At 36.1% G+C, this 21,173-nt stretch overlaps 4 protein-coding genes across 5 annotated transcripts; 2 read left to right on the top strand and 2 right to left on the bottom strand.

The window, feature by feature from the left end:
- Window positions 1-87: 87 nt before the first annotated feature.
- On the bottom strand, window positions 88-12,362 carry LOC122720890. Its single transcript, XM_043947965.1, has 10 exons — window positions 12,025-12,362; window positions 9,938-10,209; window positions 8,153-8,559; window positions 7,870-7,947; window positions 5,822-7,611; window positions 4,965-5,782; window positions 4,597-4,889; window positions 4,151-4,234; window positions 2,228-3,190; window positions 88-2,095 (listed from the first exon to the last, which is right to left on the bottom strand). The coding sequence occupies exons 1-10, from the start codon at window positions 12,152-12,154 to the stop codon at window positions 1,876-1,878; spliced, it is 5,055 nt and encodes a 1,684-aa protein (XP_043803900.1). The 5' UTR covers window positions 12,155-12,362; the 3' UTR covers window positions 88-1,875.
- Window positions 12,363-14,814: 2,452 nt separating this feature from the next.
- Window positions 14,815-17,531, top strand: LOC122720239 (enoyl-CoA hydratase domain-containing protein 3, mitochondrial). Of its 2 annotated transcripts, none has more exons than XM_043946815.1 (7): window positions 14,815-15,037; window positions 15,337-15,423; window positions 15,583-15,756; window positions 15,853-16,040; window positions 16,170-16,330; window positions 16,405-16,645; window positions 17,493-17,531. In XM_043946815.1, the coding sequence occupies exons 1-6, from the start codon at window positions 14,996-14,998 to the stop codon at window positions 16,632-16,634; spliced, it is 882 nt and encodes a 293-aa protein (XP_043802750.1). In that variant the 5' UTR covers window positions 14,815-14,995; the 3' UTR covers window positions 16,635-16,645; window positions 17,493-17,531. The 2 variants fall into 2 exon arrangements, with proteins under 2 accessions (XP_043802750.1, XP_043802740.1); XM_043946805.1 differs by having other exon boundaries at window positions 17,032-17,531.
- On the top strand, window positions 17,464-18,897 carry LOC122720250. The gene is made up of 3 exons (XM_043946827.1): window positions 17,464-17,652; window positions 17,810-17,959; window positions 18,429-18,897. Exons 1-3 carry the CDS (start codon window positions 17,478-17,480, stop codon window positions 18,605-18,607), a joined length of 504 nt encoding a protein of 167 aa, XP_043802762.1. The 5' UTR covers window positions 17,464-17,477; the 3' UTR covers window positions 18,608-18,897.
- Window positions 18,898-19,019: 122 nt separating this feature from the next.
- Window positions 19,020-21,103, bottom strand: LOC122720941. The gene is made up of 2 exons (XM_043948074.1): window positions 20,547-21,103; window positions 19,020-20,144 (listed from the first exon to the last, which is right to left on the bottom strand). Exons 1-2 carry the CDS (start codon window positions 20,820-20,822, stop codon window positions 19,020-19,022), a joined length of 1,401 nt encoding a protein of 466 aa, XP_043804009.1. The 5' UTR covers window positions 20,823-21,103.
- Between the last annotated feature and the right edge of the window lie 70 nt (window positions 21,104-21,173).

Below are 21,173 nucleotides of genomic sequence, written 5' to 3'. Positions count from 1 at the left end.
ATAAAAGAAGTAAAACGGTGAATCATGACTGTTTTCAAGGAGTACCAGGAGATAGTTGTAAAAGTAGCACAGTGGGTAGCACTCGTATTTTGTACAAGCATAACTTTATTGCACTTGCAAAAATACAGTTCAAAACATAGACAATTTGTTACGTTATTAGGATAGTATACAATTAGTTTGGTTTATATCTCTTTGCTAATCGGTTCGATTTTTCACTTTGGTATTCGTTGGACACCAGAGAATGGATAAGTAGTAACGAATCGCTTTCATCAATAGAATATTAAACGTTATTTCGGCAGATTTTGTAGCGGCTATTATTCAGCTTTCATTCTTCTTTTAATAAAAATCTTACGTTGTTATTTATTTTGTTATTATATTAAAAAAAAAAAAAACGGTGCATTTGGTTACTCACCCGTAATTTGTTAACTTTAGCAATTTTAGATTTAACCGATTGTTATTCGAGCGCGAAAATTGTACTAGCAATTCATCTATTTCTAATAAATACTTTCTTTAAACTTACGCTACGATCGTTTTGTTACACACACACTTATAAAATACGTGATTCGATTTTCATCTTCATTTTTCTTCTTCGTTCGTGCCCATTCGCGTATATAAAAAGCATAAAAAAATTGTTATTCGAGGACAAATAGAATAAGGAAAAAGAAGACGGATTTTAATATATCGCTTTTGTTCACAGACGTAAAATTGAATGAGTAAAAAGAGGCGTAAGTAATATTACCAACAATGAACAATGTAACCGAGAACGCTACTATAAAATTATCATTTCCGTCCTTTCGCGTTAAGTACTTGTTTTTCAACAAAAAGCAAACGTAAAGTTCTCTTTCAATAACGCATACGCTTAATAAATTAATGAAATTTCAATAAAATATATCCGTTCGTAATGCTGTACAATAATCGATTGTTCACAATTATTCGAATAATCGATTATTCCATCAATCAGAATTTAGTACCAGAAATTATTACGTGAATAAATCTGATAATTCTTACAGCCAAGGATTTTTCTTATTGATTCAAATTTACAATTTAGATCTTACGTACACATATATTCGTGCAAATTTTTCATATTTTATCATATATTCCAATAAATATAAAATATTATAGATTTTACGCGATTTACATAAAATAATTCGAATAATTATGAACAATATCATTGTATTACGTTCTGCAACTTTTATCATTCGTTCTTATTCGATTTTCGTACCAATGTTTCATACGAATCTTCACATAGAACAAGTTTGATTCTGAATATTGGAAGAATGTGAAATCTTGAACCAATTAAATTTTTAAAATCTAATCCTCTCTCTTGCTAATCAAAAAATATATATGTAATAGAAATCTCAGCTATCTCTTGTTTGACAGATTTCTGGTTCCTCGTGTTCCCTGATATACCAGATAAATTTCATCATTTCTTTTTTTTTTAAAACTTCTTCTCTTAAATTTCACCAATAGACCAAACATGTGACTAGAGTATACGTAGATAAATACATAGCTTTGAATTCTAAACTGCAAGAATAAAATTCTTCTCTTCTCTAAATAGTTCCACGAATATTTAAAAATAAACTCTTCTTTTCAATTCCTTCGTGTGCCGATATTTTTTTTTTTTTTTATCATCATCCGTGCTTCGACATTTGCATTTGTTCTTGAACCTTGTGTTTACATTCGAATCGTTCTATCATCTAATCTGCAATTTTAAAGTTTTGAAGTTTTTTTGCCTTTTGTCTAAGAAGAAGAAAAAGAAGAAAAAAAAAAAAAGAAAAAAAGAAAATGTCTACGATCGAAGATTGTTTGACAATTTACTCGAAGTTGATCGCTTCTTCTTTGAAGTCGTTCATGGCTGTCGACCAGCCGGAAGTTTCAGAGCACGAGCCTCCTGATGCCGCATTCGCAACAAAATTTGGCGGTTTCGGGGAATTTGAAGCCGCACTGATGGCAATACTTGGACATCTTGCACTTGACCACGTGGATCCCCCCACCACCGTCCCCGTCACGACGGTTGTTCCTCGACGTATCCTCGTCGAAACGTCCGGCTACGTCGTTGGTGCTGCGTCCGTGGTGTGAATATTTGCGATTTAAACTAAAGAGGAGGAAGAAATGGAAGGGTGATTCTTAGGTGCACAACGCGGGAGCATAACACTGTGCTTCGAATTCGAATTCGAATGATAGAAAATAAATAAAGAGGAGGCAAATCCGAATAAGATCAAATTACCTGCTGTAAGCGGAATCTCCGCTCATTTTATTGTGATCCTGCCTCTTGTAGCTCTCGGGCGAAGACAGTTCCTCGTCGCTGATACGGCCGTTGCGATGTCTGGACGCGTGGACCGGGCTGGACAAGGAATCGGTTTTCAGAAGGGATTTCAAGGATGGAACGAACGAACCATTCTCATCTTCCTCGAACGAGGTCATCAACTCGTCGAACACTGAATTCGATCGTTTCATGTCCACGTCCGAGGATATTATCGAGCTAAGGCTCAGGTTGCTGCTCGAAAGATTCAAAGGGTAATTATTATTCCTCCCGTTCGAATTCTTATTTTTACGTGACGGTAATACATTCTCGTTTTGGGAATGGATTTTGGGGACGGAATTTTTCCCGCGTTCTTGGCCAGCCTTGGGCGCGGAAGAGGCGCGAACGGACAGGGAACGATCGACGATAGGACGGATCATCTTTACCGACGCTCTAGGCTCCACGATTTTACGAGCCTCGGCCACCACGCTTTTGTTCCCCTCCTCGACCAACTCGTCCCCCCCCAACGCTTTCGATTTATCGATGATCACCCGTCTACCCAATTCCCTGACCGGGGATCTCTTCTCTGGATTCGTTCCTCTCGAATCTTTCGTCCGTTCTTTCTCATCCTTGAGAGAGAAAAGAAGCTCCCGGGACAACGAATTCGTCTCGGTGGAATCGCTCGAGAAGTCCGAGGTGATGTCATCGAGTTCGGTTGGGGGAAGCATCGAGGAGGAACGTTTCTCGAGGCCGACGTTTCTCGAAGGATTGGGCGAGGATTGGCAAGGATATTTGATGAATGCCGAGGAATGAGAGAGAGGGAATGATTTTTGGCGGGAATTTTGCTCGATCGATGGACAGCTATCCGCCACGGATTGCTCGCTGGTGTCTGAGAGCAGATCGTTCATCTGTTGCTCCGCCAATAGGAAAGGATCGTAATCCTTTCCGCTGAAAATCACGATTAAAAGATTCAAAATTTCATCCTTCCTTCTATTCAACGAGACGTTTCTTTTCAGAAAATGTTTTGTCTCTTTTCCACGGCTGATTATAGATGGATCGATATTTTTTTCTTTTTATAATAATTCTTTTTATAATAATTATAATAATTTTTCTTTTAATAATTCCAAATACGAAAGATTTCGAAAAAAAACGTCTTTTCTTTTTTTTTGCTCGAATATCGGTGCATTGTATGTGTGTGTGTATATATATATATGTGTGTGTGATGTAAAAGTCTCGTTTCAAAAAAAGAAAAAACAACAAAGAATACATTAAAAAACATATTTGAGAATATGCTCGAAATAAAGAACGTGGTAAAAATGATCGCGTGGAAGAGGAAACGGAAGACGATAAAACGAAAATTCGTCGAAGAAATTTGCTATCTCTCTCTCTCTCTTTCTCGCTTCATGCTTACATTATATCGTTCGATTCTTCTGATTTCCTATTCCTAAGAAGCATTCGATGAACAAGAAGATCGATAATGCGATATTGTGAAAAGACAATGATATGTAAGGTAAAACAGGGAGGAGGACAAGCCTTTCAGCCCAGGCCAAACATGCAAAGCATGTTCTTTACCCGGTTTTCGCAGCAAATATTTGTACGATTGTGACGGGTAAACTCGTGTGGCGTTGTACATGCGATACATCAAAGAACGTGCCAAGATTAAGATTTGCGGCTGCGATTCATGCCTCGTGATGTTTTAATTCAAAGGGCTTGAAACTTTCGTTTCAAGAAAAAGAGAAAAAACAAAAAAAAGAACTAAATGAATTTTCCAAAATATCGAAACGAATTCAATTTTTATTAGAATAGCGGAAGAATTTTTCTCAATTTTTTTTTTTTTTGGATAATAATTTCAAGAAACGAAAAATCCGTGTTGGAAATATGATTCGTTCATCCACGATTGGGACTTACGTTCTACTGCTAAGTAAGAGATTAAAATCCGGTCTTCTGCGCACATAATTGCTCCATACGGGATGTAATGGCAGTTTTATATTCCTACAATATCGTTAGCTATCGTTAGAAGTAATAACTTGTCCGTTATTGCGAAAATTAATATTTTCATTTCGCATTAAATATACGTATACGTATTGTGTGTACAATGTGAAAAGGAAAGGGATAGTAAAAAAATTTTTACTAACTTTCGAAAATTGCAATAACGATTTTCAATTCATCGTTTCTGTCTCTTCTCCTCTTAAAAACTCGAATTAACAAACGAAAGGAATAAAAGGAAACGGTCGGTCGGGCGATCGAACGGTTGCCCGTTAAGTCAAATAATAAGAGAATAATGGATAATAAAAAGGCGTCGTAAAAATTAATAACGATCGTTCCTACGTAAATAAACGTATTCCTATTCCTACCTGCGATTAACCAAGGAAGAGCTACTTGGAACGGGGGGAAGGATATGAACTTTTGGATTTCTCTTAAGAAACCTGCTCGCCCCCTGATACGGCGGATCGAGATTGATCAAACGATTCCTCGTTGCTTTCGACGCTTTCTCCCAATACGTTTGAGGATCGCTTCTCTCTTTATCGTCGTAGCTCCTCTTCGCGAGCACACCTGTCCCCTTTATCTCCGGCAATATTCGAAATTTGATACTTCTATTCCTCGTTCCTATCTCCTCGATGGTCTCCACTTCCACGGTCTCGACCTGCTTCACATCCGTGATGTCTATCCATGCCGTTCCACCCGACGCTAAACTGTCGCTGCTCTCATTCAAGATACTCACGTTCTCCCGAATTCTATTCTCTATCTCTACCCTTTTCGACCGGCGGGATTTCAGGGCTGTCGATCGATTCGACACCGACGAATCCTCCATTTGAACGCGTTGGCTCAGTTTCACGCACGACTCGGACAAAATGATCGATCGCAAACTCGGAAGCGTTTGCCTCGTCGCCGTTTTCTCTTCCGTTTTCTTCTTCGAACATTTCGCCTCGTTCATCGTCTCCTGCACCCGATTCTCCACGCTGTTATCGCTGTCGCAATCGAAATCCTTGGCCGAATAGATTTCTTGAACCTCCTCGTTCTCGTTCTCCTCTTCCTCCTCCTCCCCGTTATTCCTCAAACTGTCCACGTCTTTCATCGCGGTATCGTCCGTTTCCAGATTCGTGTTCAATTGACTCGTCGACGACTCGATCACGTCCGAATTAAAATTATTCTCCGAGTTTTCCAAGTTCGTTCTTCGATCTCGCGCCTCGGAATTCTCCAATATCGCATCTTGTCCTAATTCTCCGTTCTCGGCGATCGAACACTCGCCCACACTTTTCTCGCATTTGGACCAATTATTCGGGGATATTTCCTTCGAGCAATCGCAAATGTTTATCTGATTCCCGATCTCCTTTCTCTGTACCTTCGGGAATATTACTCGCTCGTCCTTTTCGGGCGGATACGCGATCGGTGATCGAACGGTTTTCTCCTCCTTCCTTCTTAACGAGGGGGACTTGACGCCCCCCGAGAAAGGTGTCTTCCTCTCCTTTTGCCGCACCGGGGGGAATCTCGCGAAATCTCTTTCCACTCCACCGCGGGACGAGCCCCCCTCCCTCGAGCCTTTCCCCCTCAACTCGTCCCTCCTCGAATCCCTCGAGCTCGAACGGTTCGAATCCCCGCTGTTCTCCACGCGGTACAACACCTCCGAACCTGTCTCCGTGTCTATCTCCACCTTCCACTCCATCGAGTTTTCCTTCGTATTCTCTTCGTACTCTCCTTCGTCGTATCTCTCCTTCGAGGAACGAGCCTCGAAACTTACGAACGGGGTGCTGGACCTGGACGGTTGAAGTATGATCTCGGTGAGGAAGGAGGGCTCGGTTTCCATCTCGATCCAATTCGTCTCGCTCTTGAACAATCCCTCGTTCGTTTTCTCGCTCTCCACGGAATTCTTTCTCCTCCCGATTCCCTCCATCAAGGAGTTATCCATCTCCTTGCACGATCGATCCTCGTACGACGTTCGATCGTCGTCGTACAATCGACTCGCGTCCTCCTCCTCCTCCTCCTCCTCGTTCCCTTCCTCCGTACGATTCTTATCCCGTTCCTTTTCAGTGAAATCATCGTACTCGTTCAGATCGGTGAATTCGTACGAGATAGAGGCGATCAAATTTTCTTCGAACAGGGAAGAATTTTCCTTCGCCTCGTTGTTCGTCTCGATCGCCCCGCCCACTTCGTAGTCCAACGGATTCCCCCTTCTTTTCGCCGCCGCGCCTGCGCTCGATCCGTCCATATCCACCTTCTTTCCCCGCAAACTTCTCGATGGCGAGTTTAAAATATCGAAATTGTCGTTGCCCGAATACTCCTCCTCCTCCTCCTCGTCCTCCTCTTCCTCCTCCTCGTTGTCCACGTCCGTGTAACCACCGGTCGATCTCGATCCTTTCTTCGCGAATATTTTATTATTACTCCTCGCCGAGGAGTTGAAATTCGAGGATTTTTCGAAGTAACGATTGCTCTCCTGTTTCGACGCACCGAGTCGCTCCTCTCCTCCCCTTCTTTCCTCGGTCGAAGAATTTCCGCACGGGTCCCCGTAACACTTATTCCCCGTTTCTCCCGAGAACAGGGAGGAGACGTAGATCTGATTCACTTTGACCGGCTCTTTCAAGCAGAATTCAACGCGGGGGCTGTGCCTGACCGGCCTCCACCTTCTGCTTCTCGCCGTCGGCCGCTCGTCGCATACCCTGGACCCTGTCTCCCTGAACGAGTATGTTTGATTCAACGTTGTCGTGGTCGACGACCAATTCATGCTCTCGCTTCTCGAGCTCAATTTCCTCGCCCCGTCCTCCCTCTCCTTCGACGCGTCCTCGTCCTCGCCGTTGTTCAACGAGAATTCTCCAACGTTCTCCGCTCTCGTCGCTCGTTTCTCGTCTCCCGTGGGGGGGAGGAGAAGATCCTCGGCGCACCGCCTGCTCATCAGAATCTTGGTCTGATCCGTTTCAGCGATCTGTTTCCAAGTGGTCAATTGATTATTGTTCCCGTATATGTTGCAAGGTTTCACAGTGATGCCCACGATGTCGTCGTTGATCGAGACATCGTTCACTTTGGGATTTCCTTGACTTCTCGCCGAGACGATGTTCATTTTCAACGACCTCGCCGAGTGTAACGCTTGTTGTTGATGCCTCTCCTCCTGCTTCATTGTTTTTTGACCGCTGGTCGTCATCTGCTCACCGTCCTGCCTCGCTTTAACGTGCGACTTTTTTGTTACTTCTCGTCTCTTGTTACACGATCTTGGCGATTGGAGGGGGACGGTGGTGGTGTTATTGTTATTGTTGCTATTCCACTCGTCGAAACTTTCTCTCTTATGTGCTTTTAAAGGTGGGACTGGGAGGTGGGAGATTCTTTTAACGGAGGGAGCAGGACGAAAAGTGGACGGTCCGGCATCGTCTTCGAGTTGCCTGAGGATCAGGAAACGGGATCAAGGATGTGCGCCTTGACATCAGGAGAAGGTCATCAGGCATTTCTTTCTATTTTTTTTTTTTTTTTTTAGGCGTAAATATCTCTCTCTATAAACGAAAAAAACAACCTTGTCCCTGTTCCTTCTCCTCATGCACGCTACTAAACGCGTTTCAAACTAACCGCCGCTAAGCTATTACTATTTTCCTTTGTATCGGTATCGGTTGTAGGATGGGTAAGGCGGTCGATGATCGGCTTACCTATTCGTACGATCCGGCAATCGAGACTTCATCGGGGGGATTGTCGAGGTGGACTCCTTCATCGGATTGGAACGTCTACTGTGAAAGGAGAAAGAAAGAAAAATTGGAATACGAGTGTTACAGAATGAAAAAAGGTTTCGATTTTTCTTTTTAATTCATTAATTCTAAATTTCGGTGTCTCGAGACGAGTAATAATTTCTTCTAGAAATTACGGTGCGTCCTCCGTTGTTATTATTTTTTGGTTATTTTGGTTTTTTCCCCTATTCTGTTGCACGCAACTTACACGAGAGTGGTTTTCTGTTTAACGGGGCTGTCGTTGCTCTTGTTGTTGCATGAGGGTGCAGAGGCGCTCTCCTTGGCTTTGTTCGGGACCAAGCCCGGGGACATCTTGTTCCCAGCGCTGAGAGTGATCGCCGAGCCCGGCGAATATTTCTCGCGGGTCGCTTGCCGACGACTCTTCACGGCCGGGGCCCGATACTTCATCCGCGCTTCGAGCCGTTCCTTGGCGATGTTCGTCGCTGGGCTGACCGGCACCCGGGCGATCCTCTCCTTGCACCAAGCCACGTGCCTGTCGTACGCCTTGACGCCGAAGTGACGATTGCACGTGGGACACATACCCTGCTCGTTGGCCCGCGTTGGCGCGCTCGATGTGATCGTTGTGCTGCATTGCTTTTGCATGGTCGAGTCCACCTGAAACGTGCAAGAGGGAAAAAAATTAAAAAAATGTTGATGTTGAAGAAATTCAAATCGTGAATCGGTGGAAGTTCATGTAAGTCTATCTAAAAATACAAGAGGAAAAAATTAAAAAACGTTGATGTTAAAGAAATTAAAATTATAAATCTGTCAAAGTTCATATAAGTTCACTTAAAAGATACAAAAGGAAAAGAAAATATTGATGTTGAAAGAATTAAAATTGTGAATTAGTTAAAGTTGTTCATATAAGTTCTAAAAGATACAAGAGAAAAAAAAAATTAAAAATTTTATGTTGAAGAAATTGAAATCGGTCAAGAGTTGTTTATATATTATAAGTTATCAGAGAGAAAAAGAGAGAAAGAGGGATAAAAAGATTTTATCAGATACAGTAGATGATACTGTAATATGTTTTATATATTATATCGGATAAATGAGAGGAGAATTCGAACGAATGATAGAAGAAAGTTGTAGTAAAAAAATAATAGAGAAAGAATAGTACAAGCAAAGTGTTGCATTGCACGCACTTGCTTCTGCATGATCGAGTCCACTTACAAGAGAAAAAAAATTAAAAAATGTTGAAGATATTCAAATCGTGAATCGGTGGAAGTTCATGTAAGTCTCTCTAAAGATACAAGAGGAAAAAATTAAAAAACGTTGATGTTAAAGAAATTAAAATTATAAATCTGTCAAAGTTCATATAAGTTCACCTGAAAGATACAAAAGGAAAAAAATTAAAAAACAGGATATTAAAGGAACTGAAATCGTGAATCGGTCGAAGTTATTCATATAAGTCCACCTACAAAAGGAAAAAAATTAAAAGAACGAGATATTGAAGAAATTAAAATTATGAATCGATCAAAGTTCATATAAGTCCACCTAAAAGATACAAGAGAAAAAAAAATTAAAAACTTGATGTTGAAGAAATTGAAATCGGTCGAGAGTTGTTTATATATAAGTTCTTATCTCAGAGAGAGAGAGAGAGATTTTATCAAATACATTAAATGATGATGTATGATACGTATAATATAATAAAGAGAGTTTGAACGAGTGAAAGAAGCAAGTTGTTAAGAAAATGGTGTTGCAAAGAGAAGTCATCGCACGCACGAATGCACTTGCATCATTCGCGATGCATCTGGGTTAAACTGCGCTCTGCCTGTAATTCTCACCTCGTGCTGCCTCTCTATTCACCTTCTTTCATTTCGATCCAATATCGCGCAATCTCTCGTTTCCCAATTTACATCCCCAATTTACATATTCCATCCACGATTATTAGTTATGATCTACCGTTTCTTACCGTTCTTCGATAATAAATTTTTTCACAGAGAATTTGTTCTAACAAGCGAACTCGTTCAGGGATTAATTTAAAAACACTTACGATTTCGTTGCGAGCCGCGCGGATGGCCCGTAGAAAATCATCGTGCGTCTGCTTCCAAGACTTGGAGGATCTCTCTTCCGGCGATCGTCGCTTCTTCTCTTGCCTGGGCAAGAATTCGGCCAGCTCGGTGCCCTGGATCCTCTGTTTGGCCGAGTCGAATGGTTTCCTCTTCTTGTTCGCCGACCGCTCGCAGATCCTCGCGTGCTTCTCCAACGACTGAGGCATAAATGTCCGTGCGCATATCGCGCACGGGAGAAGGATGGGCGGCACATCTGTGTCCATTTACCAAGAATTAGTCGGCTGCTGCGATCCCCCTGTTCGACATCCACACGAAATGCGCCCGTATACGGAGCAGAGTGAGTCAGAACGAACGAAACGCGGCACTCGACATCGGTGAACCGATATCATCGATGCGTATTCCGTTGCGTGGCGAGAGAACAATCCCTCCTTCCATCCATAATATTTCTGACTCAGACTGCGGGGAACGAAGAGAAAATTCGATCAAGCGCGTTTCAACGCGTCGAGAGATTATCCTTTATACACGATTATTAACTTTCCGATCGCTGATATCGCGAGAAAAATCAAAAATCGATTCACCAAACTCTTCGAAATATATATTTTTATTCTTCTCTCGAGCAACGAGACGCAACCGACAACGCGTCGTTATTTTGATTTTAAACCGAGAACCTCTTATCGCGCCAACGGTAGCTAATTTCTCTCGTGCCTATCGCCGTGTCACGCGGGATAAGGAATGAAGGCGCATGGAGATCGGGATCGAGCGCGAGTGAATATATTTTCGTAATCGATAAGCGATCGATCGGTTTGTTTTGCGGCCACCTGCACAATTCCACTTAACACGGCGACGCGTCCACCGCGATGAAGATGAGGAGGAGGAGGTGGTGGATGAGGACGAGGTGTCGCCCCCGCGAGAATTGCCCGCCCACGGCCCGAGCAAGCTTCCTTCTTTGGCGCAACGAGTGTACACATTAACAGCGAGCTATACACGCTCGTGTTTTGAACATCGTGCGCCCGATATTGTTGTTCCTACTCTCACGACCGTTCCCTTCCGTCCTCGCTTTCCCGACCACTTGCCACCACGACCACTGAACGTTGCTCACGCGTTACACTCTTGCCTTCTTTTTTCTCGAAATGTCACCTTCACGCCCGGATTCGTAATCCGTCGTATGCCGATGCCGCCGTTATTTATCGCCAACGACGGATGCCTTTTGCACTCCTTATGCGGCGTCCAACGCGCTTTTTTCTTATATATACCTCGCCTCGCGATAGTGCGAATTTCCAAGGTGAGTTTGAGGGGGTGTAACGTAACTGTGAATTTATAAGGCTTTTAGTTTTCTCGACTCGAGGAAAAGTTTGAATAATTCGCCGTTTGAAAGATTTCGAAGGACAATTTCATTCAGGGACGAATTCGATCGAAAGAATTCGAAAGATCGAAGAAAAAAGAGCGAGGTTTTGGATTTAATATTTCCGCAAGAATTATGATACGAAATACGATAACATTATTCGAACATTTATCGTACGGAATATTCTTCGAGAAAATGTGTTACAATAAAGCAAAGAAAATAATGATAATTTCTTGAGAATCTCTAATGAATTCTGCATTATTTATAAGAGTGCATAATTTCCAGGAGTGGATTATTTTTCTGGTACGTAAACACGAGTCAAGGAGAAGTGTACGTTATGAAGAAATCGATCGAGCGTGAAAAAAATATTAATTAAAGCGTTCCGATTAATACCTTTCTTGTATTTGACCAAACTTTAAAAATTGCAAATACTACAATAATTTCAGAATTCGATTCGTCTATTATTTTTCACGATATTATCAGTATTGGAATTTTTATAGTATCAAATTATCAAGATGCTCTTAAAAGACGCTCTTAAAAATCTTGTTGGTAGAAATATCTAACTTTCTCTACAAGAAAGGAAATATTAAGTAAACGTGAAAGAATTAAATATAATTTAATTGTTAACCAGGAGAAGAAACGGATCAGAAATGAGCGAGACGAAAAAAATGATCGCAAGAAAGCGGAAAGTATATATTTTTCCAGTTTTCCACGCACGAATCTCACCTGGTTCACGAAATTGTCCGGATTCTACTACTTTTTCCAAGCCGACAGGTCGCTCTTTTGATGAGCAGTGATCGTAGGGGGATCCTAGATCCGCCCCTGCGATACCTCTTCTCGAAACGCAGCACAACATCGAAGAGCATGGAGACACATCGACTGAGCCTCTCCATCGCCACGAGGCTGTTCTTGTACGCAACGTCTACGCACGATCTCGTTTTCTTCTCTTGTTAAATGAGGTTTATTTTAGGTGTCACTACGAGAGCATCAGGAGCGCTCGCTTCTTCCTTTTAATAGCGATGGGATTGAAACTCTCGCGCGATGAAGGGAACTAAGTACTTGAATCTAATTTCTTGACCAGTGTTTCCCAACCTTTTCCCAACACTTTATATGACACTCGAATATTTTGCGATTCTTTTCTCTCTTCATAGTTACGTAAGAAGGTTACAATAAGTAAAGCAAATATATTTTATCTTTGTTTAAGATTTGTTTAGTAAGAGAAATAAAAATAATAAAAAATCTAAATAAGAATTGACTATAGAGATGTTTAAATTTTATTAAAAAAAAAAAATTTTCTGTGATTTGAAAGATTTTGAATCAATTGAATAGTAATATACTATTCAATATATAGTTAATAAAGATAGTTCGATAGTCTTTAAACGAGAAGAAAAATTGTTACCTAGTAGAAGGTAAAAAAATATCGACAAGCGATTCAACCTCGTGTTTTTAATATTATTTTACGAGTTCTGTTTCCGATAAAGATTATAATTACCGATAAACCACGATGTAGATCATGAATAAGCATAATGATTTAATGTGTCGATGTTGTGTGTGCGTTTCGTCACAGATATTTGATCAATACTGTAAAGAATACGTTAAATTCAATGTAATAATAATTAAATAATAATATATCATATAAATCATCAGTAATTTTATATCTGATTGTAAATAAAAACGATTATAATTATTAGCTATATTAGTAGTTATATAACAAACAAAAATTACTTTCATAATAATAAATATGATCGTAAAGTATTTTACATTATCAACCGAGTATACTCAGTACATAAAAGCGGTAAAATTAATTTTCAACGGAACAGTCAATAAAATTATTTTGAAGTTTAAATAAATAAATAAATAAATCATCAAATAAAATTCAATCCATTAAACAATTTTATACAATTTGAACAAAATAAATCGAAAAATGTATGGGTAAATAAAATATTTTATATTTATTTTTCATCTCATAAATACTCCATTATATATTACGTTCGATCGTACTTGTAGCGAGACCACATATCGATTATCGATTCACCAGATATCGATTCGAGTTTGCGCACAATTAAAAATATCATCTTACCTCTTGTCACTTATTTAATTTTTCATGTGAAAAAACCGATCTATGCGATCGGAGATCAGAAATATTAATTCGGATCCATCGCTAGTTCTTCTCTTTTCCGTTTATGTGTCTGAACACCTTCACGTCCGCGTGGTTCTCGTATATATTATTAGAAAACGGTCCCGGCCGTGAAACTGGAACTGGACGGAAGTATAGCACGAGAAAAATTCACGCGGTAATCACTAGGATCTCTCGACGCGTTATTTGTGTTAGACGAACTACCGTAGTTTTATAAATACTAACAAAGACTGTTTGACATATGCAAACTTACCCTCAACCTCCGCCATGTTAGTTGTTAGGGGAAACAATGATCACTATGGTAACCGATGACAGGTTATCCTACTGTTGGAGAGTTCGGAGGTTTGATCAAATTATGTGACATTGCCCCCTGCTTCATATGATTATCGATCTATTTATTATATAAATTTTTTATTATATAAATTTACTTATTATAGAATTTGTAAAATAATTAAAATAAAATTCTTTTAATTTATTTTTTAAAACTTTTTCATATGTTATTTATTATTTCATTGAATTAATTTTCAAATAATTATTCAAATGTTGAATTTATATATATGTTATTTACGGCAATATTTAATATTGATAGAATTCAAATATTGTATTCTACTTTTGGAATTTTTATAATTTTAATTCTGATTATATGCATAGTAGAGACATTGAAGATAATTTTTCTGAGATAATGATTTGAAAAAACGAAATAGAAAATATTTAGATAAAAATAATTTAAATATTTAAAACTTTTTTTTTTAAATCTAAATTTTAATTTGAAATAATTAAAAAACTAAAATTTAAAATTCAGATTTTTTCATTAAAATAAAATTTAATATAAAAATTAGAAAAAAAAAATAGAAATACAAAAATTTATATATATAGATTCTGTTAAGATTTATAATGAGTAAGTTGGACAACGATATTATAAAGTTAAGTCAGAAATCGGCACTATCTTCAGAGCATATGAATTTGTATAATGAAAATAAATAGTGGAAAAAAGATGATAATAAACTAAAAATTATGAAATCTACGCCATCTCTTGAGTAAATATAAATAATGAAATACAAATATAAATAAGGAAAGCGAATAATAGAACAAAGAGAAAGATAATATAATAATTAACTCTTACTGCCATCTCTTGAATGTCAAAGATACTTTTTCAGAAATAGATTAAAATAGAATAAGAATTAAAGATCAGTGCCATCTCTTAAATATTTTTGAAAAGATAATTAATAAGATTTTTTTAATATTAAAAAGATGGCGATAATGGTCAATTCTTATCTTATTTCTATCTTTCTTCTATTATTTTCTGTGTTATATGTGTTTTATTTGTGGTATTCTGAAGATGGCGTTAATTCCTGGATTTTTATTCTATCTTTATCCTTCTCCTATTATTTTTTCTCATTATCTATATTCGTTTATTTATGGCAATCTGATACATAAGTGTCTGTATTTTACTATTACTGATATCAATCATTGATATTAATTGTGCTGTGAAAGATTTAAAAGTAACGAAAAATTAATATTATTACTTTAAAAAAATTAATATAAAAAAATTATTATAAAATGTTACGATTAATGGAGAGAAATATTTTTATTTATTCTCAGGTAAATTTTTATACTAAATTATACGTATGTATAAATGGAGGTTATATAATTTGTTATTATAATAAATAATATTTTTAAATATATTATTTTATTAATAAAAAATTTAATTTAATAAATTCTATATTTCGATTTACACATATGCATATACAAAAATATATAAATATATATAAATAATAATATAAGTAATATTGATATCAAGATCCACAAAGTTCACAAATGGCATGGCGGGAAATACGAAATAATAATTTCAAATTAATAATTTCCTCAATTCTATGTGAATGATATATCGATATTTTTAGGTGGGAAGATATGTTCCAAGAACATTTTCTACAAGTAGAATGTCATTGTCAGAAGAAAAATATCTAGATGTCAAAGAAGAAAATGGAGTAAGAAGATATATTACATATACAAAGCTAGTACCAATAAATTTCCTATTTCTTATTCACTATTAAATTTACAATTAGGAGAGTAATAATAAAATATTTTTTTTACAAAATTATATATATATATATATATATACACTACTAAATCATTTCTATAATTAGGTGCGGACATTAATATTGAATCATCTTCCTTCTCGTAATTCTTTATCTTTAAAAATGTTAAAATCTTTATGGAAGAACATCATACACGACGAAAATAATAATAATCTTCGGACGATAGTTATTAAATCTGGATTGGAAAAAATATTTTCTGCTGGACATAATATAAAAGAACTGGTTTGTAGATGGACTAAAAAATAAAAGTAATGCGGGTCTTTTAATATAAAAATTTACGTTCGTCACACAGATAAATGATTACCTTGCGTCGTTTAGACTAATAACAATGGGAAGCTTCACAAGGAAATCTTTGAAACGTGCTCACAATTGATGCAAGCAATTACTAAAAGTCCTGTTCCAATAATTGCTGCTGTAGATGGTGTAGCAACTGCAGCTGGTTGTCAATTAGTTACGTCATGTGACATTGCTATTTGTACCGAAAGAAGTTCATTTTCTACACCAGGGTATATTTATCTTTTTTTCTTTAATATAAATATATAATTACATTACAATAATTACAATAATTACATTACAATATACCATTGATTCATTTAATATAATTTAAATAATATTTATTTATTATTAATTTTTAGAGCCAATTTTGGAATATTTTGTTCTACACCAGGTATTCCCTTGATTCGGAACGTGTCCAAAAAAGTAGCAACGTACATGCTCATCACAGGTTTCAGCATTAATGGTAAAGAAGCGTATGAAACAGGTCTTGTAAGCAAAGTTGTGCCTCATGATAAAATTGGTAAATTCATTTGAATAATTAAATAAGATAATATTACAGACACATATAAAATTTTATTTTATTTCATTTTTTAGAAGAAGAAATTGAAAAAATTACTACAGCTATAAATATGAAGAGTCGATCGATTATACATGGTGGAAAAACGTTTTTGTACGAACAATTGGAACTTGATATATCGACTGCATATTTTTTAGGAACCAAAAAAATGATTAATAATTTAAAAATGAAAGATGCTCAAGAGGGAATCAAAAGTTTTATTGAAAAAAGAAAACCTGTTTGGAGGCATGATTATGAGAAATATTAATATACGTATCGGTATGGAATAAGTAATATAAATTTTCAAAAAAAAAAATATATATATATATTATCGAAGTGCTATAAATGACGATCTTTATTATACTTTTATATTAAATTATCATAATAATTTTACTTAAATATAGAAAATTGTTTCATAATTTTCCATTTATATCGAATAAAATGTTTATTATGTCTAATATGATGCTATTTTTATACAATTTTTTTTTCTTTTTATTAAATAAAAATATCCATCATCTTATTTTAGATGAAAGTAATATTTTTCTTTGCATTGTTCGAAAAATAAAATGAAAATAAATTCAAAATTATAATAAAATTCAAGATTGTACAAGAATTATTGCTTCATTTCATACACATATATATGATACATATATATATATATATAGGTCACGTATCGCGCGATTGGAGTACTTACGCATTTTAAATCCGAGAGGTCTTCAGAGATAAAAGAATCGTGGTGGTCGAGATCATTAAAAATCTCGAAAGGCAGCCGATATCTCATTACAAAGACGTAAATTTTCTTTTCCTATTTTGTTTCTCGTCCAATCTATCTCTCCCCACTTGTTTGCAAAACAAGTTCATAAATCGAAACGAAATTATTACTCCCATGTTATTACGACGTTGATTCCTAACGAAGTGACAGAGTCGAGCTGCTTTCTTCCTTTCGCTACTTTTATTATTAATTTTTTTTTTTTTATATAAATTTTATATAAATTTTTTGGCTCGTCCGTGACGATAAGAATCTGTAAGAAAAAAAAAAAAAAAAAAAAAGGAAAGCACTTTAGTTTTTTATTTTTTAAAATATCTTTTTTTCATTTTTATCGATCGGTCGATGACTGATTTGAAGAGTGTTCGTCGCGGCTGTATGAAGTTTGTAATATTAAAACAAAATCGAAAATCGTGGTGGAAAAATCAGCATAATCCCAAAATTAGGATTTGCGAGGAAAGAGCAACGGTGATAAACGTTAAAAGAAAATTGGCAAAACTGCTCTTTGAAACTTGCGAAGGTTTGTTTTTAATATTAAATCTTTTAAATGTTATATATATATATATATATATATATATGTAAATTATTTCCAGAACCGATCATAACATTTTATTATTTTTTTTTATTCCAGAAATCGATTTAAACTTGAAATATTGCCTTTTCGTTTTTTATTGCAGATTGTAAGAGAATGGCATCTATTCCTCAAGGCGCGTTTGCGGCGTGCAAAGTCCGTTGCAATCGAGAACGCAATGCTATGATATCACGGATGGAGAAGAAAGAAAAATCGTGTAAAGAAAATACGTTCAACATGAGACCCCCATTGGAAGGTACTTATCAGACTTATCGATGACGTATCCTGTTTTTAGAATATACTGGAATGTCGCTTCGCGAATATTTTTAGATCATATCATATATTGGCATTAAAATAAATAATAATATATATATATAAGAAATATCGTGTATTTCTAGTATCCATTCCAGTTAAATATTTTTGCTTTGTTTGTTTATTTTTCCAAGAGATTATTTAAATAAATTTTTGAATTATGAAAAAAAAAAGCAGTTATTTTTACCGCTTATTTAATATCTATAATATAAAATATTCGATAAGTTTAACTTTGTTTGCCTCGTAGAAAAAAAAAATAATTTAAAACGAATATAAAATATGACTTCGTTCAACAAACTCGATGACAAATTCAAAATTGGAAATAATATAAGTTAATGTATAAAACTATGAATTTAACAAGTAAAAATTTTATGAATTTTGGATACGTAAATAATTCATTTTTTTTTTCACAGGTTGGGAACTTACGCCGTTGAAATATAACAGTAAATTAATGAACAGCATCTGGGGACTTTATAATCGTTATTCGGTGCACAATTTCAAGAAGAACAATTCTAACGAAGGGGTATTTAAGACGTTCGTGGCGGCTTGGAAAATTATTTTTCACGACTGTACCCCGCCGCGAATTCAATGACCTGCTGTTGCCAAAAACAATTCTCAAATTATGTAAAAGAGAGGGAACAGTATATGTGATCCGATTTCATCTTTGATACATTGATACGTGTAATGACGATCGTTTTCATTCAATGTGCAATAATGAAAAAAAAAAAAAAAAAAAAAAAGTTTTAATATTATTGTAATGATTTGTAAGTATAAAGAATTGTAACAGTATTGCACATTCTTTCTATTGCATTTTTTTAATAATAAATGTGATCTTTTTTACTTGGGATTAAAATCGATCGAACTTTATCATTCGTATCATTATCGAATAAATTAAAATAATATATATATATATATATATATGATATGATAAAATTAGAAGAAATTATTAAATTTCCCTGTATAGATAGAAATGAATATAAAAAGCGTGTGATTAGATATCCTTTTTAATCAAAATGAACATTGTGATTCGAGAAACTACAGCAAGAAAGGCTCAAATCGGAAGATGGCCCCGCATAAGTAATCCTTTCCAAATCATTAAGCCAATTACTTTCGTTACTTTTTTGACTTATTTGGCGTATTACATAGGTCCTCGGTTTCCGACGTTCCGAACAATCTTCGATGTTGGTGGAAATGTTCGAAATATTCACTTCCAAATCCAATGAAACCAAAGAAGGCGACGAATCTGAATCTTTTATGGGCAAAATATTCTGGCATGAATACATAGTCTTGTTGTTCGTACTGGACAAACTATCCTTCATCTCTTTAAGTTGAGTTTTGACCGGAGGAATATCTTGTTCGCTCGTTTTTTGATCGTTCCATTGGGTAAAGCTATTCTGTTTTTTCTTGAACGAATATTTATTACAATTTTTCTTCGGGCATGGATAATGCTTCATATCGCTCACCTCCCCGCATATCGTGAACGTGCTCTCGTTGGAATTTTTTATAATTTTTTTCGTGATCACGGCATTCTTTATTTTAGAGAAGCAAAGATTCGACTGTTTGAGATAAGAGTCGTTCGAGTTTCGCCTCATATTGCTTATTTTCGTTTGCGTAGATTTCGTTGCGGATTGCTTACCGACCGGTTCGTCGTCCACACCTTCCGACGAAGACACTTGGGGGGGGGAGTCGCCATTTCGCGGCACATTCGCGGTACACGCGGCGGCGAACGTGTACGAGTCCGAATAAATGTTCACGTTCGAGCTAGGAGAGGAGCATACCGAATTTTCCACCTTTACGTCTAATTCGCAGCTTATCTCGGAACAATGTGGAACAAGAGTTGCATCGTTGCTTGGAGATACTACTTTATCATCTTGGTCAGTTTCGGTTCGCTTTGGGGACGAGCAAAATTCGTGATAATTTTTATCCTCCGATTTATGGTCCATGTTCAATGGTGTTGACGGAGATTTCGTAGTGCACTGCATTTCTTGCTTGTCGTTTGTTTGATTACCTCGGCTTTTCAAGTATTTGATTCGTGGCGGCAGTTTCCATATATCTTTTCTTTGGTTAGGGAAAATATAATTTAAAAACGAGGACAACGGAGGATCGATATTCGAGCAAGGATAAAAAGGCTAAGGGAAAGAATCGCATTTGATAAAATTTTGTTGTTAGCTGTAAATAAAGAAACGACAATGAAACTGCTCAAAATAATTGGAAACTTATCCTCTAATGAATAATTTGTTTGCCGAATACAGAACATGATTGAAGAATTTGGAGAATTTGAAGGTAAGGGGGAGAATTTGAGTTTAATTTGAGAAATATTGCCAATATAAAAGGATATAAAAGAATAGTGAAATACGTACAAATACGTATTCATTTTAAAAATTGATTTTTCTTTGTTTTTTTAATTAAAACGTTAGATTCACAAGATAATAGAAAAAAAAAAAAAAAAAAAAAACAAATTTCGATGCGATTTCCTAATTACTTTGAGTAGCGTAAATTAATTAAATCAAAATCAAAATATTTCGATATACCTCTTGATTTCTTCGTTTCTGCTCCTTTCTCAATGAATACATACTCTTTACTTTCTTCATATATTTTTTTAATTTACTTAAAACATTAGTCTTACTACTTTTGTTTAAATTTTGTTTCAAATCATTATTACGCAAAGGATCGTCTTTCTTCGTTAAATAGCTCGCCTTCAATGCAGAAATTTCGGCTCGTAACTCGTCCAAATTATTGGCAAGTATTTTCATTTGATCGACCATTTGTCCCAACTTTCGTTGATCACGACACATTTGTAACGACATATTGATTTCAGCAAAATCAATTTCTAAGAGACACCACGTATTCTAGTATATTTTTTAACTATATATATGTATATATATAGTTACGTGATATATATATATATATATATTTTTTTTTTTTATATATCACGTAAATCACCGATATAATTTAATGCAAAAGTAAATAAATCTTCAACAATGGAAGAGGATACGAGGACATGAATCACTTTCAACATTTCATTTTTATGCGAAAAACGTCAAATAGTGTCGAGGTTATTGTTATTATAAAATATAACCTAAAAAAAAAAAGAAACAAGAATTTACTGACATATATACATAATACATACTGAACAAGAACGAACGATCTGACAATCG

The sequence above is a fragment of the Apis laboriosa genome, unplaced genomic scaffold, assembly GCF_014066325.1.
Source record: "Apis laboriosa isolate Shangri-la unplaced genomic scaffold, ASM1406632v1 scaffold105_cov147, whole genome shotgun sequence".
Classification (NCBI taxonomy): domain Eukaryota; kingdom Metazoa; phylum Arthropoda; class Insecta; order Hymenoptera; family Apidae; genus Apis; species Apis laboriosa.
The sequence above is the reverse complement of the archived record's forward strand: the minus strand, read 5'-3'. Positions and strand labels throughout refer to the sequence as shown.